Raw genomic sequence first — 19,836 nt, 5'->3', positions numbered from 1 at the left:
AAGAGCGTGAACAACATCCCATAGAAGAAAGAGTGGATTACACGATGGGAGGAACTGCAGTAGCCTTGGGCCCACCAGGCAAAAAGGTGGTATGGCACGATAACTGTGGCACAGAACATGCACAGCCAAGTACAGAAGACGACTGGGAACTTTCCAAAAACATACACCAAGAGATCAAATCCTAGGACCAGCCTAGGAAACACAAGGAAAGAGACAATGTTCAGTGAGCACCGTTTCATAAGAAATACTTTTACCCTACTAAGCAGCTACAAAATGCAAAGCTTTCAGATCACCATGTCTGATGGTCTAGACAGAAGTGACTGTGGGAATTTTCAGCTCAGAAGCAGAGAGCTGTCTGTGGCAGATTTAAGTGACCACCTACAAGCACATCAGGAAAGAAGAGATAAAGGACTCATGCCATCAATGCTGTCAGGAAGAGCTTACCTTCAAATCCCACAGAGCTTAAACACATCTTTAAGATCAGCATGTGCTTTAAGAGTATGCTCAAGCTCATCCTGCTAAGAACAACCATGTGACAAAACGATCCACTGCTGAAACCAGGGTCCAAAAGAGCTTTTGGGGAACGCTCCCAAGACATCATCACTATTACATTAAGAATCAGTTCTTCCCAGAAGCTTCACACTAAAGAGGCTTTTTCCCCACCTCTACTGGTGCGAAGCATTTTAATATCTAGCACTCAAGCCTAATTTAATTCTGCTGTGTGAAAACTGTAGGCATGCCACAGTTTAGAAGTCAGTCAAAACACTTAGGGTTATTAGATGGTCAGAACAAGTATGTCCAACTGGTGTGCACCAGGTACATTAACCAAGGTTCATTGACCAAGCTTAAAACATTAAAGACAAAAAAGAAAAGAGAAAAAAGATGTTCAACCTTACTGACTATCACAGTCACCAGAGCTTACTCCCATGTGTAAGCAGCTCTTTTAAACTAAGGTATTGGGAGAAGGTAGTAGAGAATATACCAGCATAATTTATTTGTTCTCATGTGGAGGCTCAATTGCAAACTGGATCCAAATTATCAGATCTAGCTGAGATGAGAGCAATATTTTTTTTAATATATATATTTAATTGGAGAATCCAGCCCTATAAGTTGATTTTAAGAGGGAAATGCCTATTCTCCCTCCATATGCTATTAAGTTAGGATCAGCTAAACAATATTCAATATTGCATGAGCCTGTTCATATACCTAGACAAGAGGGACAGTGATTATCATCAAGAAACAGCTCTAGTTCTGTACACTGAAGAGCAGATAATCAGCAAGATAAACACGTAATCCACTTGTGTACATGGTATACAGCTTGCCAAAAAGATGCTATTTAAAGCAACAAGTGTCAGGAAATCAGACTTTCACAATCTTGTCCACAACTGCCACAACCTGCAAAGCACAATCTTAACAGAGGCTGTGCCAATAGCCTTCGGATTTTTTTCCCCAGGAAAAACAAGAAGTTCTATTTTTATTTAAGCACAAGTACAATGTTCCAGAACTGTCATTTTTAAACAGAGGAAGGACTGCTGAAGTATTTAAGTTTTTTTTAAACACAGTCCTCCTTCAAGAAGCTGAAAGCTACCATTTCATTAAAGATATTCAACTAAAGTAGTCCATATTTAATGACACCTCCCTCTTGCCAGCCTTGTGATGACTAAGCATGTTAGGACCAACTGTGCTGGCCACAATTCTCACAGAATACACCAATCTATAGGATTTTCCTAATATCTAGCTATGCTATTTGAAATGACTGTATCCCTTCAATTGGGATTCCAGTGTATGTGGCAAGTTGAAAACCCTCTTTCCAGCAACATCCCAAGGAAGGATTCCCTGCTGCTTTCTGCACCACTTTGCAGTTTCATGTACCTCTGGTGTTTTGGAAGCCAGCATTTCCCAGCCCTGGTCCCTGTCTTTCCAAAGCATTCTTACCTTCCTTCATCAATGAAGTCTACTAACAGCGTGCTGAGGATGAAGACAATGAGAAGAGCGATGAACATGTGGTAGATCGTCCTGATGTGACTCACTTCAAACAGCTCACTAAAGGAGAGATTCAAATGCTGTCAGGCCACTCTTACAGCACATCACACCTCCAGTACGTTAGCTTTCCAAGTGTTGCACAGTAAGGTGACATCACTGCCATCGCAATTCAAAAGACTGAAGTTAATGCACAATTTGGGTGTCAGTTTACACAGACACTTCTTTGGTTTATCCTCAAAGGCTAGTTAGCCATTACTGTAGTGGTACTGAGAGGACTGTAATTAAGGTTTACATTTGGGAAGCCTGCAAGCTGTAGAAGAGGTGTTTTAGAAAGAAACAGAGAAGTTTAAACAGATTAGTCCACAGGGGTTTACACATAAGACTGCAGGTGGTGGTGGAGAGAGTATCTCAAAGCAAGGCTAGTTAGTCTCCTACTAAGGTTATTTTCAGTCAATTTAATCGCAAATATGAAGTTAAGTTACTCACTCCAAGAGGGACCGCCTGGCAGTAAAGATCTTCCCATGCTCTGGAGGGGCCCTCAAAGTCCTGGAAATAAAGAGAGGAACGTTTGAGACAAGAAAGGAAATCAGACTTCCAGGAAATAAAACCTTGTTATAGGAACAGCTTAAAACTGACTTACTTGGCTTTGTGCAGTTCCTTCTCTGTGCAGGAAGCTGGGAAGAGGGAAGCTGAAGATGAGGAGTCCAGGAGTGCTGATTTTGCTACCAAGGTGTTCACAAACTCTGTGAAGTGACTGTCCACTTCCTTCATGAAAGCTGGCTTCAATTGCTGATGGAGTAAAAGAATAGGTTTTTTTTCAACTCTGCATACATTTTAATAAAATATTTATATTCTTTTTTTATCCCAGAGCAGGGCAGAGCAAGGCATCAAGAAAACATTCCTGTACTATCTGCCAACAGTTAGCACTAACATGGACAAGATCAGGGGCTTATCGCGGCCTGTTCACACACTCAGGCCAGAGGACTACGAATAACCCTTATCTTCTCTATCAGATGCAACACAGAGGAGCAAAGTAAACTATTGATCTTCAAATATATGTCTGGAGTGACAGATATTTCACATATTTTATGGTGCCAAGAAGGTTGAGGTAAACTTAATACATGAGCCCCAGAAAGCATTTCTCAAGCTGAACCAGAGTTACATCCTTAGCATACAAAAAAAGTACAAGATTTACTTTGTAGCCCATTTAGTTTTACTGAGGGGAAAAATGGACTTTTTCACGCTTGTGTCTAAGCAACCGTCACTGATGTTCTCATGCATTAACACAAAATCATCTCAATTACATGAGTGAATGAAGGACCAAATTTACCCTTCCACTGCTACCGCTGTTTGGATGAAAACTTTCATGTACCACTGAAATTAGAGGATGGACAGAAAATTTTCACTGCAGCAACAGACAGGGTAACATTGCTAAGCATTAAGACTAAGCAGTGAGAGAAACAAAACTGGTAGTCAGCAAGACTGAAGTTCAAGAATTCAGGGGATCAAATATCCTAGTTGGATCTCCTACACTTCCTTTTCTTTAGACAGCTTTATACAGGCTACCCTCTCCATTACAGCCAGTTGTGACAAAGTTATACCATATTTAGCCTACTCATATTTTTTCCCCGCTCTCATTTTAATAGACAAAGGCAAATTCATAATCATCTGGTTTACAAGAGACTCTGACTTCTAAGGGTGCATGAAAAACCATAGATGAGCACCCCCCTCTCTACCTTTATTTTAGAAATACGCAATGATACTGTGCAAAAGGAGGAGATAATCAGCTGTGGACAAAGCATAGGCCACTCTGGTTAAAGACTGCTTGCTTGACCTGATAAAAGAGCTGCTTTTCTAGAAAGGAAAACATTACTTAGCTCTCCCAATAATAAGTTATTCAGACAAGGGCTATAATTCATCTTCAAAGGACAGACTGTAAAATGCTAAGATGCTTTCATAACCCTTTTGTCTTGCCGAAAGACTGACATATGTAATTTATTCCTGTATTTTCCTGTCTGCAATATATTTGGATCTGCCATTCAGTGTCATAACAAACTTTCAAAGACCTGATCTCCTATACCTCAGGCAGAGTTTTTAAAACTAGATGCATTTAGAAGAAACTTAATGAGAACATGTTCAAAGCTACTTATTTTTGCCAGAAGTGCTACACTGAGCTCTGGATAGTCTTTTGTTGTGGTGCAAATCTCTTACTCTTTATGTGCAGAGGGTCCCAAGGTTTGCACAGTGGCATAAGTGTTATTCTTACGACTAGAAAATAAGCAGGCAAAATAAATTCCCTCAAGGGAGGAACAGGCAACACGTGTTCACTGCATTTCAGTGCAAAGTTTGGGTATCGTAAAGATCCTAAGACCTCTGGCACTTCAGAAGACAGTAATTCTTAAGACGTCTGGGAATTCAGTTCCTTAATGTCGAGTTCGCAGACACCAAATGGTCTTTCCAATACTTTGGCCCAGTGATGAAGCACGGCTGAAAGTAACCTCCGAGCTCCTGAACCATAAGCCTTTCAAGCACTCTCTGCCAGAGAGTCATCATCTTCAGCACAGGGGACAGGCAAGTTTCAAGAAATTAGTTCAAGTCTAATTGCATACTGTGTTTTGGTTTCTTATGCAAGTGTCTATGGGCAACATTTGTCTGACTACTCTTGTGCCTGGGATTTGTCAAGTTTGCCTCCACATTCAAGGCCCAAGTCTTCCTACACGATAACTACGTATTATTTCATCCAGTCTTCCTACTGATCAGCTGTTTAAGAAACATGTATGTTTCCCTGATCACCTTCAGAATTCCCAATGGCTACCTCCTTTCTAATCTTTTAGGTTGTACAGTAACAAAAGTGAGAAATCCATTTTCAAGGAGGGAAAGAAAGAGCCTGGAAGTAGCACACGAAAACGATGCTTCCTCAAAAAGGCATTTGTGGCACTTGAGTTCATTTGTTAGGTATTTATGTTTCATGCCTAACTATTATGCTAAAGAAAACTGGAGCAACATTGTATTTGGTAAAAAGGAACAGGCACAACATCTAAGAAAAGAAGGAAAAGCCAGATAAGTGAAACAGGAACTATTAGCTTTGAGTTGCAGCAGGGATATGTTTGCCTCTTACGCAGACCTCTTACCACATCTATGTTTTAAGGAGTCTATTTCTACTGATGGACACTTGTCACCTATGATGTAGCCCTCATTTTCCAAGCACGCTTAGATTGATTTTATACAGTAGATTACCCAGAAAATTAAGCTAAGAAGCCCTATCTAGAAGCAAAACTTGTAGGCTAACAAAATATGTTAATAGATAATGTATTCTTACAAAATACTACTGTCTACTGTGACAACAGCCAGGTAAGCAAGTTTAACTCTCTGGCAGAAAATACAAAACATTCTGAAGTGAGACCATGTAAAACCAGAAGACCTTGAAGTCAAGATGCACCAGAACTCTACATTTCTCTTGTTTCATAATGGTCAGAGGTATCTCTTGAAACAGAATTTGCAGAAGTGGTAGAAGGTTAATATTTAACTCAATAAAAACATTTTTCCCCTATTTGGCAGTTGCCAGTATAGAATAAACAAGCTTCACCACTGCTTAATGAAACAGAAGCTCTTAGGAGCTGACTACTCTTAGATACTGCTTTTCTGAAAGGCAGAGAAGAGGATTGTCTCTGCAAGAGATGTGGATTTGTTCCTTTAAAAACAAGAGAAAAAAAAAAACCCCAGCCATTGAGTACTTTGAAACTACAGCCTGTAACAGAAGATCCTGGCACAGCCTGCTTTTACAGCATGCACATACATATCCCTACCAAAAAAGTCAAGTAGAAATTCCTGCATCTCTTGGAGTGCTCAAATTTCCATGCCAAACAAAGCACTTAATTGCTACCAAAACCCTGTCTTTTTTTTTTATAAAAGTATCTCCCCTTTTTTATGCCTAATGTTCTCTCAGCAAGAGTTTAACAAAACTCCTTAAACTGCCTTTTCCCTTTAGCTAGTAGTCTGCTGAGATTGCCTCCTCCCAGTATAACCCTCCAGGCCTGATATCAACATATGCATGTGTCTGAATTGGGAGAGAAACGCACAAGTTCTCTTTAGATTAAATAGAATACAATCAGAGCATAAACCATACAGTAATTGTAATTCTGTACAACAAAACTGCACAACATATCATGTAATACGCAGGTGTAAATTAAAACATTTTAATGATTGAAATAAATTAAACATAATAATAATAATAACAACAACAACAACAACAATAACAATAATAGTAATAATAATAGGAACAGTGATAAAAAACCACAAACTCATATAGCAATTTCTGGCTGTGTGCTCCCAGTGGTGAATATTAGATAAGATAAACACTGAGCATAACAGCTCCAGTGAAAGCAAGGTGGTACCTTAGGAGGCCTTGGGAGAGGAATGACAGGCAAAACCCTCCAGGGGTGAAGATCATCAAGGAAAGAGAGAGCATCCCCAGTAAACTCCCCAATTTATAGTGAGTGTGACATTTATGGTATGCAGTAATTCTGTTGGACAGCTGCCCTGAAAGCCCCTGACATTCACTCCCCTCAGCATCAGCACATGGCTATCTCTAAACTGCTAAAGGCCTTGATCACTGCATACCAGTGTCAGCTGAAAACTAAAACACTGTCTTATTGCATTTGTTTCCACTAAATCCAGTATGGTAGTTTTTGCAGAAATACAGCATTTCTGGATAGAAAGCTGATTCTACCCCAGCAAAACCAGGACAAACTCAAAGGGTGATCTACTTCAGGAACTGCCAGAGTAACTGTTAGTGCTCAATACAAGTGCAGTCTAGCCACTCACCAAAGAAATGATACTTAAGAGAATACAACTCCCACAAGCCTTCACTATGACAGGGCACAGATACACAGATGGCCTGGTTGTAGCTTCCCCCAGAGGTCACTTAGTCAAGCACTTCCTAAAATATCCTTGAAGTCTCAGACAAGGAACTGGGCAGGTCACTCAGCTGTTACCATGAAGTTGTAAACAAAAGAAGAATCATTTAAAACAAAGACAAAAAACCCCAAAGAAAGACAAAAACACAAAAAGGGGGGCAAGTATGAAAAGAATGCTATTCCAGTCAGCCAGTAATTGATGAGAAGCCAGAGAAAGTTGAGGGAAGTTACAGTGTTACTTCCCTCAACTTTCTCTGGCTTCTCATCAATTACTGAGAAGCCAGAGAAAGTTGAGGGAAGTAACCCTGTAACTTACTTAAAGCTGCAAGAATTCCCCAGGATTTTCCTCATCTTAACAGATTTAGTAATTGCAGTCACTGAAACACGACAACATCCAGCCCTGACCAAGTGACAACACACTACTCTCAACTTAGTTTAGGATGAACAAATTACTAGATTTTCAGACTGAACTGCAGATGCATAACATCTAACACCTACAAATCCCATTTAAATCAGTAGGATCTGTCAGTGACAAGCACCTTTCAGAAGTCAAGCATCTGTCTAGACCTCAGATACCTATCACCTAAACAGTAAACTGCCATCCAAGCCTTTGTTCAGTGGTTCACAGAATGAAAGGGCCAGGCACTCCAGGACTCTCAGGAATTTTGCAGTAGATGGGAGGTTTTTACTTGGCCTTATAGCTATTATTAGATCTTTGAGGCACGTTAAACAAATTTCCAGTCTGCTTAACTTAGGGTTTAAAACCTGCTGGTTTTCTTCGATTTTCTTTGTGGATAAGAAATCACTCAGTCTACAAACTAGCATGTCTCAAAGCTGGTGGCCAGGAAAGATGAGAAACAAGAGACATTTCTGAAGAAAGAAATCCAAGATCAAGCTGTCCCCTTGCAACCACGTAGCTTTCCCTGGAACTCACAAAGCTACACGTGCCTAACAGTCAATTTTCTCATGCAAGCATCTGTTGCCAACATAGTGATTTGCAGTGACTGTTTTGTCTGCAGAGGCTTGCTCTATCACGTCCTCACTAAGAATCGTTCAGAGAAAACAACATATGAAATAAAATGCAGAGCTGACTATCCCTCTAATGGGCTGAATTTCAGGAGTTTTGGCACAAAAAGTACACCCTTTGCAGAAGACATTTCAATATACTTCAGTTATATCTGTTATAAATTACACATTGCCTACAGACGTGGAAAAGAGACTTTTAAAAAGGATAATATATCAAAGGTGCAAGATATTTTTCTCTTTCTTACAAGCGTACACACCCTAATATTCACATAAGGGTGGCACAATTAGATGACTTCATCTTTACCATGGAATTATCTGCAATAAAATGAAGCAAGAGTGCAGGACGATTCGCCCTGCAAGCTACAAAACAATGGTTAACAAGGAAGGTGCAGTTCGTTGTCAGCCAACTTCATTTAATTTGGGCATAAATCACCTTAACATAAGCCAAGACAATGGCAGCTCGCACAGAGCGCAGATGACATTACAAACACCCAGCACTTTTTTTCTTTGAGGATATCACCCACTGGCAAAAAGAGTGGGACCAAGGCTTCAGGAAGGTCACGCCCACAACCAGGGCAACAGAGGCTGTGGGATACCAGTCACATGCTATCCTTTATTCAATGGATAGCAGGACACAGAGCATTTTAAAGACTAAATATGCAAGCAGGCTAGCTGATAATCATACTGCCAGAAGTAAGTGGTGAGAGAAGCTCCATTTTATTTACAGCCCTCAAAGTCCATTCTTATCTTTGGACTTCAACCTATTGAGGTCAAGCAAGACATAACAGCATTTGATAGTACTGCCCCTCTTATGCAAAGTCAAAAGAGAGAAGGAGAGAAAAGAGGGCTGTATAAAAGTCACTGAACTCAAGCTATGACTGAAGAGGGATATTTGTGTTCCAGGACTAGTGACCCTCCAAAAGACAATCGGGGCAATTATCCCGCTCCTCAAGTAAGCATTAGAGTATATTTACCTCAGCTTCTGCTATTAGTTGCATTTTCCTTGTTATCACATGGTCGACATCAACCCGGCCTAAGGAAGGAAAGCAAATATTTAACAGTTGCATTTTCAGTGATGGGAGCTGCATGTCTGAAATCATAGAAAGCAAAACACACAATAGTACAGTCACTGATTTTTCCTTAGCATTTCTGACCTTTAATAAGGTCCCACTAAGTTCAAAACAAAGCTGCACTTAACTCATAAGCAATGACCAAGTATATTAAACAGACATTTAGGATCACAATACTGTAAGGCAGTCAGCAGCTGATAACACGCTGAATTTTCGAAAGCTCTATTTTCCATCAGCAACTCTGCAAATCTTCCCAAGGTCCCTAAACACATTCAACCTTGAAGCAGCAATTAGAACAACCCTTAGAAGGTCATATCCAAGCATGCTGATCTTTTATCAGAACTTTATCTTATGCACAGTGAACTAAATGCAAGATTAGGTTGTCTGGAGGTCTCTACATTGCCAACAGACGAGGCAGCCAAGTCACAACTATCTGTAAAATACCGTAGCCAGCTCTGAAGATAGGCTAAATGGCAAGTTGGAAGGTTGTTCCATGTTCAAACCTGGCTACTCCCACTCCTTTCATCCCCAGGAGAAGTCCTAAATACCAGTCTGACTGTATTCTTTGATATGCTTCATTGCTTAAGCAAACAGTCAGGTCTAACCATGCCATGAGCATCATCTGACTTTTATCATTATTAATACCACTGGCTAATATATAAAGCTTCAAATATCACTTTTCTTTTGCATAAAGAATTGTACACACTTAAGACTTTTTTTTTTAAAAAAAGGTACTGACTGATTTGTAAGTAACATTCCAGTGAGGCATAAGCTAACAGATCTGCAGTAGAGGTGCCAATGTTGTGCTGCTGTGTGACAAGACGACAGATTCATGGCAATATCACAGTTCATACATAATGCAGCCTTCTTGCCTTGTCCTCCTTGTATGTGCACAGCCTATGCACACAAAATATACAATGGGTTGTTTTAAATAGAAGCAAGTGCTTTCTGTGATGAAAGGTGCTCTTATGAACAATCAGTTATAAGAAGTTTAGTTAGACCTGCTTCAGAGATGTCGCCAAATCCAATACTGAAGTAGAGTGAAATGAAACAAGGGACTTTATCATTCATGAAGCTATGCTCAGTTGTCAGCATTAATCCCCCCCAGTCAAGTAGAAAAATTGTGAGTTGTTTGTTTGGTTTTTTTTCTGTAAAAACTGCTACACAAGTTATGGACTTGAGAACAGACTAGCAATAACAGCCTATTACTTAGCAGCCTTTTAATGCAACAAGCAGCAAGGAAATTACTTAACACCATGAATTTTTGGCTACATGCAAAGATCCATTTTCACAAAAACAGAACTCCTGGTTGCTAAGCATCTCACCCCCAAGACAAAGAAAATTACCTCAGCATTTAAGCTTATCATGCTGTTACACTTGTCAAACAGCAGCAGTTTGGAAAACAACTCAAGAGAGGAATGTCTAGAGTCCCTTGCTCCATTCAGCTCACACATTTTGCTGCTCTCAAATGGATTCTGTCCCCCTACACTAATAAATGTAAAAAAAAACCAAATCAAGTTGTTCCACAAGCAGCAGAATTGTGGAACATCTTCATATCTCAATGGCTCTACTCCCTCACTGTAACACTCCACACTTGTATTAGCAGCCTTCTCCTCCCATTACCACTATGCTAAGCAGTACCTTGTGTTCACCTGCTACAAAGCAGATGAGAGCCCTGCTGACCTCAAAACACAACTAAGCTTTTCCAGCAAAAGCTAAGAACTTGCATCTCTTATCCAGCTGCTAGTCTTCAAGACTGTCGAGTTTTCTTGAAGCTGTCCAACACGGCCAAAGAGGACAGGACATACAAGACTTAAGGGATTGCACTATTTCCTTTGAAAGCTAAGCTAAAAATAAATAGCCAATGCTTTGTCCATTTATTTCCTGTCAGTTCTTGCATGTGAAGCCTCAGTTGTGCCTCACTTTGGAAATAAAATCCCCTTTTTGGCTTACAAGGTCTTAAAAATGGATGTAGTTTTACAGTTACCTGATGTACAGCTTTAATAGTTGCACAGGAAACGAGGTCAGACTCTGACCCACTGACATTGCAATTGCTCAATTGTATGCAGTGTCCCTCCTATCACTTTATTCACCCACACACCAATGTGTATGCACATGGTAGACTAGAAACACACCATCTTTTAAAAGGCTCTAAAATAAAAATCTCCATGTCTTTAGCATGTGCTTCTCACATAACAAAAGTAAAACCACCTGTAAGCTTGTTGCTTCTTTTCCAGAACAGTCTCCTGTAGAAGAAAGCCCATCCCAAAACAACTCATTCTGCTGTGTTGCATCACCCCATAAACCCAAGCTGCGTCACAAGGCAGATAACAGAGAACACATAGCTCATCATCTTCTTGAACTGTTCATCTTCTGTTGTGCAAGCTGCTACTTATGTTCTGTGAAGTCATTTAAAAGAATCATCACATGATTTTGAGTCTAAAAGGAACTGTGCACTGCTGAGAAGTCCAAATCTTTATTTTCCTTTGAGCCTGAAAATGAAGACTGGATCCCTCTGTATCACTTTGGCATAGCAACATCGTTACAGAAATGGACTCAAGGTTGCACAAGACAAGCAAGCACATGTTATTTAAAACAAGATGGGATACGTCTTCAGAAAATGGGAAATATATTAAAGTAATAAGGAAGAAAATATTCTTTGAAAACTGGTATGAAAGAGTAGCTGATTTCACAGGAGACTGAAGCAGGGTATGCTTTGAAAGAGCTTTGCTCACAGGGAGAAGTTTTAACCTAATGGGAGTTGCTTTCCCTTCCCATTAGCACAGACATTGATAAGGTCTTAACCTAGCTGACCACTTGTCTTGGGCTCGTGGAAACTGATTCTTGTAGGATGCAACACCTCTGCACAGCGCAAACTCAAAGCAGGTTCAAAAGTCAGAAGGAAAAAGAAATGCGCAACTTAAACACAAGCTTTGCTTCCACAGAAATTAAGCTAATAAAAGATCACTTGAAGATTGAGAAAACATCTTATTCTTGAAAACTTGAGCAACCTCAGTTTCACAAAAGATTTACAAACTACCTTTCTTAAAGGATCTCATTGTCTCTTTTGTGACCTACTTTTGTACATGTACATTCATACCATGTTAGTGGTGCAGACTGGGATCCAACAAAAACAGCTTCTACATAAGACACCAGTCAGCACTCTACTAGGCAACCTCTCAAAAATTAACTGTGTTAAAAAGTATTCATTTTATTTAACCGCTACAGTCTGCAATTACCACCAAGGGCACTAGTGGGAATAACTCATTTGAGTAAGGCTCTGGGTTGCGTGCAGCATGACAGTTACAGCCTGTAGTGACTTCACCAGCCACAGAAGCTGCCTGCAGCCCAGCACTCTGAACTATTGCCTCTCAAACTGTGCCTGCACTGTGTCAGTAAGCTTATTATTGAGCAGTCAGAGCAACCAGGGAGACTACTGCTATCTAAATCCCTGCATGGCATTCAAGATAAAAACGCCTCTTTGCAGAAAAACACACAAGCAATCTTCAGTTTATTGCCACATACACTTCAAAAAACAGACACTTCTCAGAACAAGCAAGCACACCACTCGCAGTTCAGAAGCATTCTCTCCTAATGACGTCAACATCTGTTTAGCTTCAAGATCTTTGTGGAAAGTCACAGATATAAACTGTACCAAATACTGCCTTTCCCTCAAGGGGTTTAAAAATGTCATCTTCATTATTTCTTGATCGAACAACTTACCATTCAGGAGGTTAAAGCAACTTAGAAGGACTTCATTACTGTCAGATACCTGGACACAAAGGCTCCCTTTCTAAAAACACTGAAGATATTATCTGAAGGAAAGCAATGTTAAAGCCAACATAATGCATGGCTACTGTAAAGAGGGGATATTGTTCCATATCTGGTACAATACAACATACGCTAATAATTTGATTCTAATAAGCCTTATTCTGACTTATGGTAATTTATTTGGTCACTCAGCAGGTAGAGGGAAGTTACAAATAGATTGCTCCCACAGCTCAGCTGATCTGCTTTAAGGATGCACAGACCATACGTCAGTGCACTGCAGTTGGGCAAAGAATTCAGTTAAAAAGTCACTTCTGCAGGGAGGAAATGCCAGCATTGTCTACGTCATGCCACCATGTCCACAGACTCTTCACAAGGAACTGCTGGGACTTCACCCAATTCACAGATGGCAAAACATGAGATCACCTAGAATTACCAGAATACACCTAGTCTCAGACAAGATAGCTCCCTGAAACATATCCAGGAAACTCAATTCAAGCAGCTTAATCCCACATTCAGTAATCCGTAAGAAACAGCCTGTTAATACAATGAACACTTATTGCTGTGAGTCAGACAGTAAACGCTAAAGCTTTCCAAATCGTTCCCTGTTTCAGAGCTCCCTCCTCCTACATCCATCAGTAGGCACCCACAACTCATGCAGCTTTATGAACTTTTGCACTGAGAATGATCAATAGTAACCTCTTCATTGAAAGATAACCCCTTTCTAAGGCCAGCATTACCAAATTGGCTTACTCACACCAAACAAAGATATGACACATAGCTTGTTTGCAGACCAGTCTCCAGAGACACTTGTGTTAGTAGTGACTTCTTCTGAGGAAGCAAGGGCAGACACCACAACCATCAGTTTACCGTCCTGAATGGTCTAATCTTAGTATTTTAGAGGCACTCAGATACACACTGAAAAGCCATGTCCTCTCTGACATTTTAAGATCTCCCCGCACAGTTTCTATTACACCCATTCCAGGTAGGTTTTCCTGCAACTGGTACTGCCTGATATCAATATCACATTAAGCAGAACAGGTTTGTATTTATTTATGTATCTCCAGCTGAAAACACATAAGACTAGTCTTATTAAGGAAGCCTAGCTTTTGACAGGGATTATTGTTTCAAAGATCACCTGCTGACTCTATGGCAGGACCAAATTAGTTGCTTAATTATGACACCAGAGCAAATTCAAAGGAGGAGAAGCAATATAGGAGACTGAAGTTCAGCTACTCAGTCAAAGCGAAAGTACAGGCTAAATGATTACAAGATAGAACCACATCAAGGGACAGAAGAAGAATTCTGGCAATCTCAAAGCTATAAATACTTCAACCTAACTATAAATTTGGGGGTACCTGAGTACAAACTATGCAGTCTTAAAACTCAGCAAGCAATGAGACAGTTTTTAGCAGAATTGATACCATAAGGAAAATATAACCTAAACTATAAAAGAGTCAGATCTAATGTAGCTCTAAAGCCAATATATGGATTAAAATTATTCCTCCAAGCAATTTTGGATCAGCCAATACATTTGAGTTTTAACAAAGAAAGGATTAATGGCCTAGAAGTTTCTGTAGAAAGTTTACACACTTCTGGAAACAAGGCAATACACTCTTGACACATTAACTTTTGAGTTAAAAAGAAGATTGTGTTTGCTAATCAGGGAGGATCAAGCGTGGGAAATCACATTAGTAATTCAGGTTTTCTACAGAAACAGTTGCTAGAAAGACACTACATATTTAGTCACATGTCTTGACCTGGCTAGAATCCCTTGACTGGAAGAAACATGCATCTTGTCTAAAATTCAATGTAACACCCAGTGTTAAGATGTTAAAGTATAAAGAGAACGTTGTCAGACATAGCAGCCTCATGCCACCTGTGTATCCATCAGGATCAATGCCTTTGAAACAGTTATTCAGAAGTGAATGGCTAGGACAAAGGAAAGTGAGAAAAGAAGTGTATGACTACTTCTTTTGAGAAATTCTACCACCTCAGCTGAGCTTTCACAGAAAGCCCTACCTACTTACGCAAGCATACTGGACTACGTGAAGAGGCCACTATCTGGAACATGAACACCTCAGTGTTGTAAAGCTCCAACCTTTGTGCAACTGAGATGCTGATCTCACTACACTGTAAAGAGAAACTCCTGACCAGAGGGATGCATCTTCCTCCCAGGCCTATAATGTGGTCAGGCACCAGACTCGTATCTCCTACCTCCCTGTGGCTCTCCTGCTGTCCCCATCACTGTGCTGAGCAGAGTTCGCAAAAACTGGTAACACTTAAGTCTTTGTGTTTCACTACTGCTGAATTGACTGGAAGGTAAGAGGCACCTAGTCTTAACTAACCGGGATTCCTCCCTTGCTGTCCTTCACTGCTGTCTGTACTGTATTAAAACACATTGCATTGCTCTAAGCCAACCCACCATGCTCCTGTACACACAGGAAAGCTCAGTACACTTTCAAGACATCTGTCCCAGAATGTTTACTTGCCATGCATCCACAGCATCTCACCTGCCATTATGGCACATCTCATAGGTATTAAAATGGAAGACTTTTAAAAACAGGCACACCCACCTATCAACTGCTAATTATCACAGCTATATTTATTCCTTATCCACAAGCTTGCAAGAACTCAAATGCAAGCGTAACAGTTAAGGTGTTTCCATAGATAATATGGTAGAAGTCTGCTTCTAAACCCATCATAACAGTTTTCCAGTAGCTCCATGCAATTTTCTCAAAACAGCATTAACGGAACAGTCCCACTTGATTCAATTTAAAAGTTGGTACCACCGACAGCTTAAAATTCCAGTTCTCTAAGTAGTTTGTGGGATGGCTCTCCCTTCAACATACTTTTCGCAAGTAATCTGACTTGTCCAAAACTTAAATTTGCTCCAACTCCTGTTTCAGCTGAAAGAAGTACTAGAGAGTAGTGACAATATTCAGAAGCATACCAGTATGAATTATTTCCTTGAGTCTGGCACCAGAGTTTTGGAACTTACATAACACGTTGTGATAAACTAGTTTAGCTATTCGCTTATTCTGTCTCCCAGATCAGAAGGAAACAAACTGCAATTTCATTGCTAACCTCCTTATCACCAGGCTGGGAACGTGGTACAGCATAACCCAGGAATTAGAGCAGTCACAGTGTCCGCAGAGTCTACAGACAAAACCACTCAAGCAACCACACAACTGTTCCTCCAACTCAAGGGACAGGATGTAGGCCACTTTCACAAAGCCACTATAAGCCACAGAACTTTTAAGGTGATGACAATATAAATGAATGCAAACCCAACAGTTTCTTTTTCTATTTGATGGCAGCCAAGCTTGAAACTGGACAGAAGGGGGCTGTTCTGACATTAACAGAAGCAGAGGATCATTCTTTGTGGCATCCTACCTCCATCTGTCTGTCAGGATGGATACACCAGCTTAGTTGGGTATGTTAAAAACCATTTTGTTCAGATTTCAGGAAGCCGTGTACTAAAAGCTTGTAGAGGAAGCAAGATGAAGTCCCCAGAAAAAGCATTTACCTGGGCTACTCAAAACTTGTCATTTGCACCATTTACATCATTAAAGCTTCTCCCCCTCATCCCACACATTTGTCCTGTAACAATTGATCACTGTAAGCACTGCAGTACACAGCCCCTGAGGGAAAAGTTCTGCAGGACAGCACTCCAAGTAGCCTAAACCTGCAAAAGAAGAGGAGCTAGTACACAGGGAACTCCACCTTGGGAGCCTTCCTATGAGCAAAAAAAATTGAAATGAAAGAGGAAAGAGGCAAGGGGCATGAGCTAGAAAGGACATCTTAGAGGAGATCACGTGCCAGAGATGCAACTAATCCCAAGCATAATAAACTCACCATTGCTTGAGTTTTGAAATGACCTCTCGTTCTCAGGTCTTCTCTGCGCTTCTTCATTCTCAGAGGTCTTGTAGGTTGCAGTGGAGCCAGACTGGCGTTTTCTTACACAGTCTTCACCTGCCATTGTTGCCTAACAAGACCACAAAAAGATAGCAGATAATTAATGACAAAAGAAATCAATTGCCTCTTTACATTGTTCAAGAATAAATTTGCTAGCCTCTTCTCTCCTTAAGTTAGACTTTCTTCCCTCCACCATGAATTCAAAGCAAGGCTAGGGGAAAATCAAGCACATATTTTTATTAGTCATTTACTGTGGATCACACTTCCTCTCTTTTACTGCAAGCAGTAAAGGAACAAAGTAACCAAGCAAGTTCTCTCACCACTACAAAAACATCTCCTTACAGCCCTCTCCTTTCCCCTTCAGACCTTCTAAGCATTTAAAATTACTTAAGACTTTGTGCAATCTTTAAAAGTCCAAAAAGCCCTTGAAAATGCTTTCAGATAGTTAGTCCAACAGCAACATTCGTCTTCCCAGAGATCTGGCAGGTTTGGTTTGCAGAATCACCTGCATTATTTTGCCTGAGCCAAGCCGCTTCCTGTCAAGTTTTCAGTTCTTACTGAAAAAGCAGCTTCCTCAATAGATCCTTGCCTGGCCAGACAACGGTTGCAGTGCAAACCACGGGAAAACAGGAAGAATCAGGTTTATACTGCACCACATTCAGTGACAAAGGTCACTGCCGGGGACAGAGCTGCCAGTAGGGAACACCTGAAGCACTACAGCCAGGCTGAAAACAGAAAATTCTCAAAGAAAAGGGGGAGAGGGGATTCTAATTCACTCATGAAGCAACATTGCAGCGCACTCCCCATGAAATTCAGCTCAAGAAGCTCTGAGATGTAGCTACAACTAGGGAAAATATTCAGTCTTCCAGAAAAAACACATAGGCATGTATGTGACCACATGTTCTAGCTAACGCTTCCCCTTTTTGAGAGAATTTTTCACCTCGGCACAAACTCTTAAATAGACATGTGTTTTGTTGCTAGTGAACAGAATACATGAACCAGAACAGATTAGCTGTTAAAGACAGGCAAGGAAAATTCATGCAGCTATAGAAAGCTAAGAAGGCAGAATAGAATTATTTAAGGATTAATTTCCTCAGAATACTGAGGCTGGCACTTTTGCAAAAGAGAAATAACATGTTGAGGCATTTTCAGGCCTCAGCTTCCTGTGTTTGTCCTCTAGAAGAGCAGTCTCCCACTCACCTTTCAGGCATCACAGCATATAAGGGAAAAAAAAAAAACCCTTTTGCAACACCAAACAACAAATCACTAATTCAATCACTATTTCCTGCAGCACTGCCTCTGTTAGCTCCCTGTGTCTCAAAAGATCACAGCCAGGTCTACAAGCTATAAAACAAAGACCATAAATACTATAAACTTGCCAACTGGCTTTGTACAACATCTGATACCTCACACTATCATAATTTACATAATGAATAGAAAAAAATACAGGCAAGAATACAGTGAACCTTCCTACAGTAACTATGCTCACCAGCACTAAAATGCAGTTAGCAGGACACATCCACTTCTACCAGCTCCATACACAGTTACTGCTGCAACCCTCCTCAATATCCCTCTCGCCTTTTAAGACAAATTGGTCACCATCATGAAGACATTTACTCTTTCTGCCTCCCAGCCTTCTCATGAAGTTCCCAGTACAGACATGGCCAAATGATGCAAGCTTGAGAGCAAAGGGTCATTTTGCCCACCTGAGGCTTACAATCAGGTAGAGATGCTGGACAGGTAAACATTTCAATCCTCCTGCTCCTACAAAAGGGAGATGCCCAAAACCCTCTCAAGGGATAAGAATGGATCTCTCTGATCATGCAATAGGTTCCTCACAGCAATGAAGGGGGGGGGGGGCGAAATCAATGAATTCATGCACTAAAGTTATTCCTAGGCCACTAGCAAGCCTCACCACTGCCTTCTGATCCAAGTTAAGCTGTTCTTGTGAGTCGCACTGGTCCTTAAAGGTGCAGGTCTTCCAGCTCTAACAGAAGACAACAAGCTTAGTTCTTTTCTCAGTACACTTTTCAACTTCTTCAAAAGGTGAAGAAGGCAATGCTTCTTCTCCAGTGCAAGGTGGTTAGAGTACCTGACTGAAAGGCTAACAGAAAGGAGTTAGTGTTTCAGGTTGGAGAAAGGAAAAACCACACATGGGAGGAAAAAAAAAATACAGCAATTAACTTCTGTAATTCAGACAGGCTAAGTGATCACAACAAAGCCTTTTTTCACATCAAAACAATAACTGTGCTGAGGGAAATTATCAAAAAAAACTCAAAACACTTTCCTACTCTAGTTTCCATATGGGAAGTATAACGCTACAGTACCTAAGCAACTATCAGCACACCAGTGCCTAAAGAAGGCTTCAGACCTTCCCTCTAATCTCTGCTAGAGCCACATCAATCATGATACAATGTCACATTAAGTTCAAAATGTTCACTACCGCCTTCACTAAAGGAAACTGCCCCTCACAATTAGTCAGCAGCCACTTCTTTCACCCCACTCTGGGCAGCTGCAGGACATCTAGAATCACAAACGCATCCCATTATCGAGTTTCCCAGCAGAAACTCCCCGATTTTATAGGCATGACTGCATTATGGCACTTGTAAAAGGTCTCAGAAACTTTTCGTTTCTCCATCTTCCCTTTCGAAACACTGGTAATTACAAGCATCCCTTAGAAGAAAAGCAACACCCTGTAGAAGTACATTTTCGCATTTCAAAAGGCTTGGTAACACAATGAGGGCACATCGCCTACCTCCAGTACTGCCTTATGCTAAATAACCTTTATACCAAATACCCTGCAAACCCTTATGCTAAATACCCTTTATACCAAACCCTCCGAGGTTTGCCTTTGCCCTTGGCCATAACGTTAACAGGCAGACCTGGCGTGCTACATCCCCGCTACCAGCAGAGCTCTTCCCGAACCAGGCAGACACCCAAAGAAAGTTAAGGTCATTCCACAGCTCGTCCACAAGGTGAAAAACACTCAGCAGGAGGAGAAAAAAGAATAAAAGACCGAAACCTGTAGATAACAATGGAAACTACTTAAAGCAGTGCCGAGACCATGAAGTCAGCCCCCTTCTCCACTAACTCCCTGCAAACAACAGCGGAAGTGTGACACGGTGGTGCCCGCGGTCAGCCACGACACCCACCCC

General features: G+C 40.8%; 1 protein-coding gene across 1 annotated transcript in view; it reads right to left on the bottom strand.

Moving 5' to 3' along the window:
* SOAT1 (sterol O-acyltransferase 1) overlaps nucleotides 1–16,745 on the bottom strand; it is a 25,291-nt gene extending 8,546 nt beyond the window's left edge. Inside the window, exons 1-6 of the mRNA XM_010185852.1 lie at nucleotides 16,622–16,745; nucleotides 8,900–8,958; nucleotides 2,624–2,772; nucleotides 2,470–2,529; nucleotides 1,936–2,043; nucleotides 1–192 (exon numbers count right to left, since the gene is read on the bottom strand). Of these exons, the coding sequence (XP_010184154.1) occupies nucleotides 1–192; nucleotides 1,936–2,043; nucleotides 2,470–2,529; nucleotides 2,624–2,772; nucleotides 8,900–8,958; nucleotides 16,622–16,745 (692 nt within the window). The remainder of the gene's footprint in view (nucleotides 193–1,935; nucleotides 2,044–2,469; nucleotides 2,530–2,623; nucleotides 2,773–8,899; nucleotides 8,959–16,621) is intronic.
* Nucleotides 16,746–19,836: the final 3,091 nt, after the last annotated feature.

The sequence above is a fragment of the Mesitornis unicolor genome, unplaced genomic scaffold, assembly GCF_000695765.1.
Source record: "Mesitornis unicolor isolate BGI_N332 unplaced genomic scaffold, ASM69576v1 scaffold2596, whole genome shotgun sequence".
Taxonomy (NCBI): domain Eukaryota; kingdom Metazoa; phylum Chordata; class Aves; order Mesitornithiformes; family Mesitornithidae; genus Mesitornis; species Mesitornis unicolor.
Note: the sequence above shows the minus strand (reverse complement) of the source record. Positions and strands in the feature narration are given on the sequence as shown.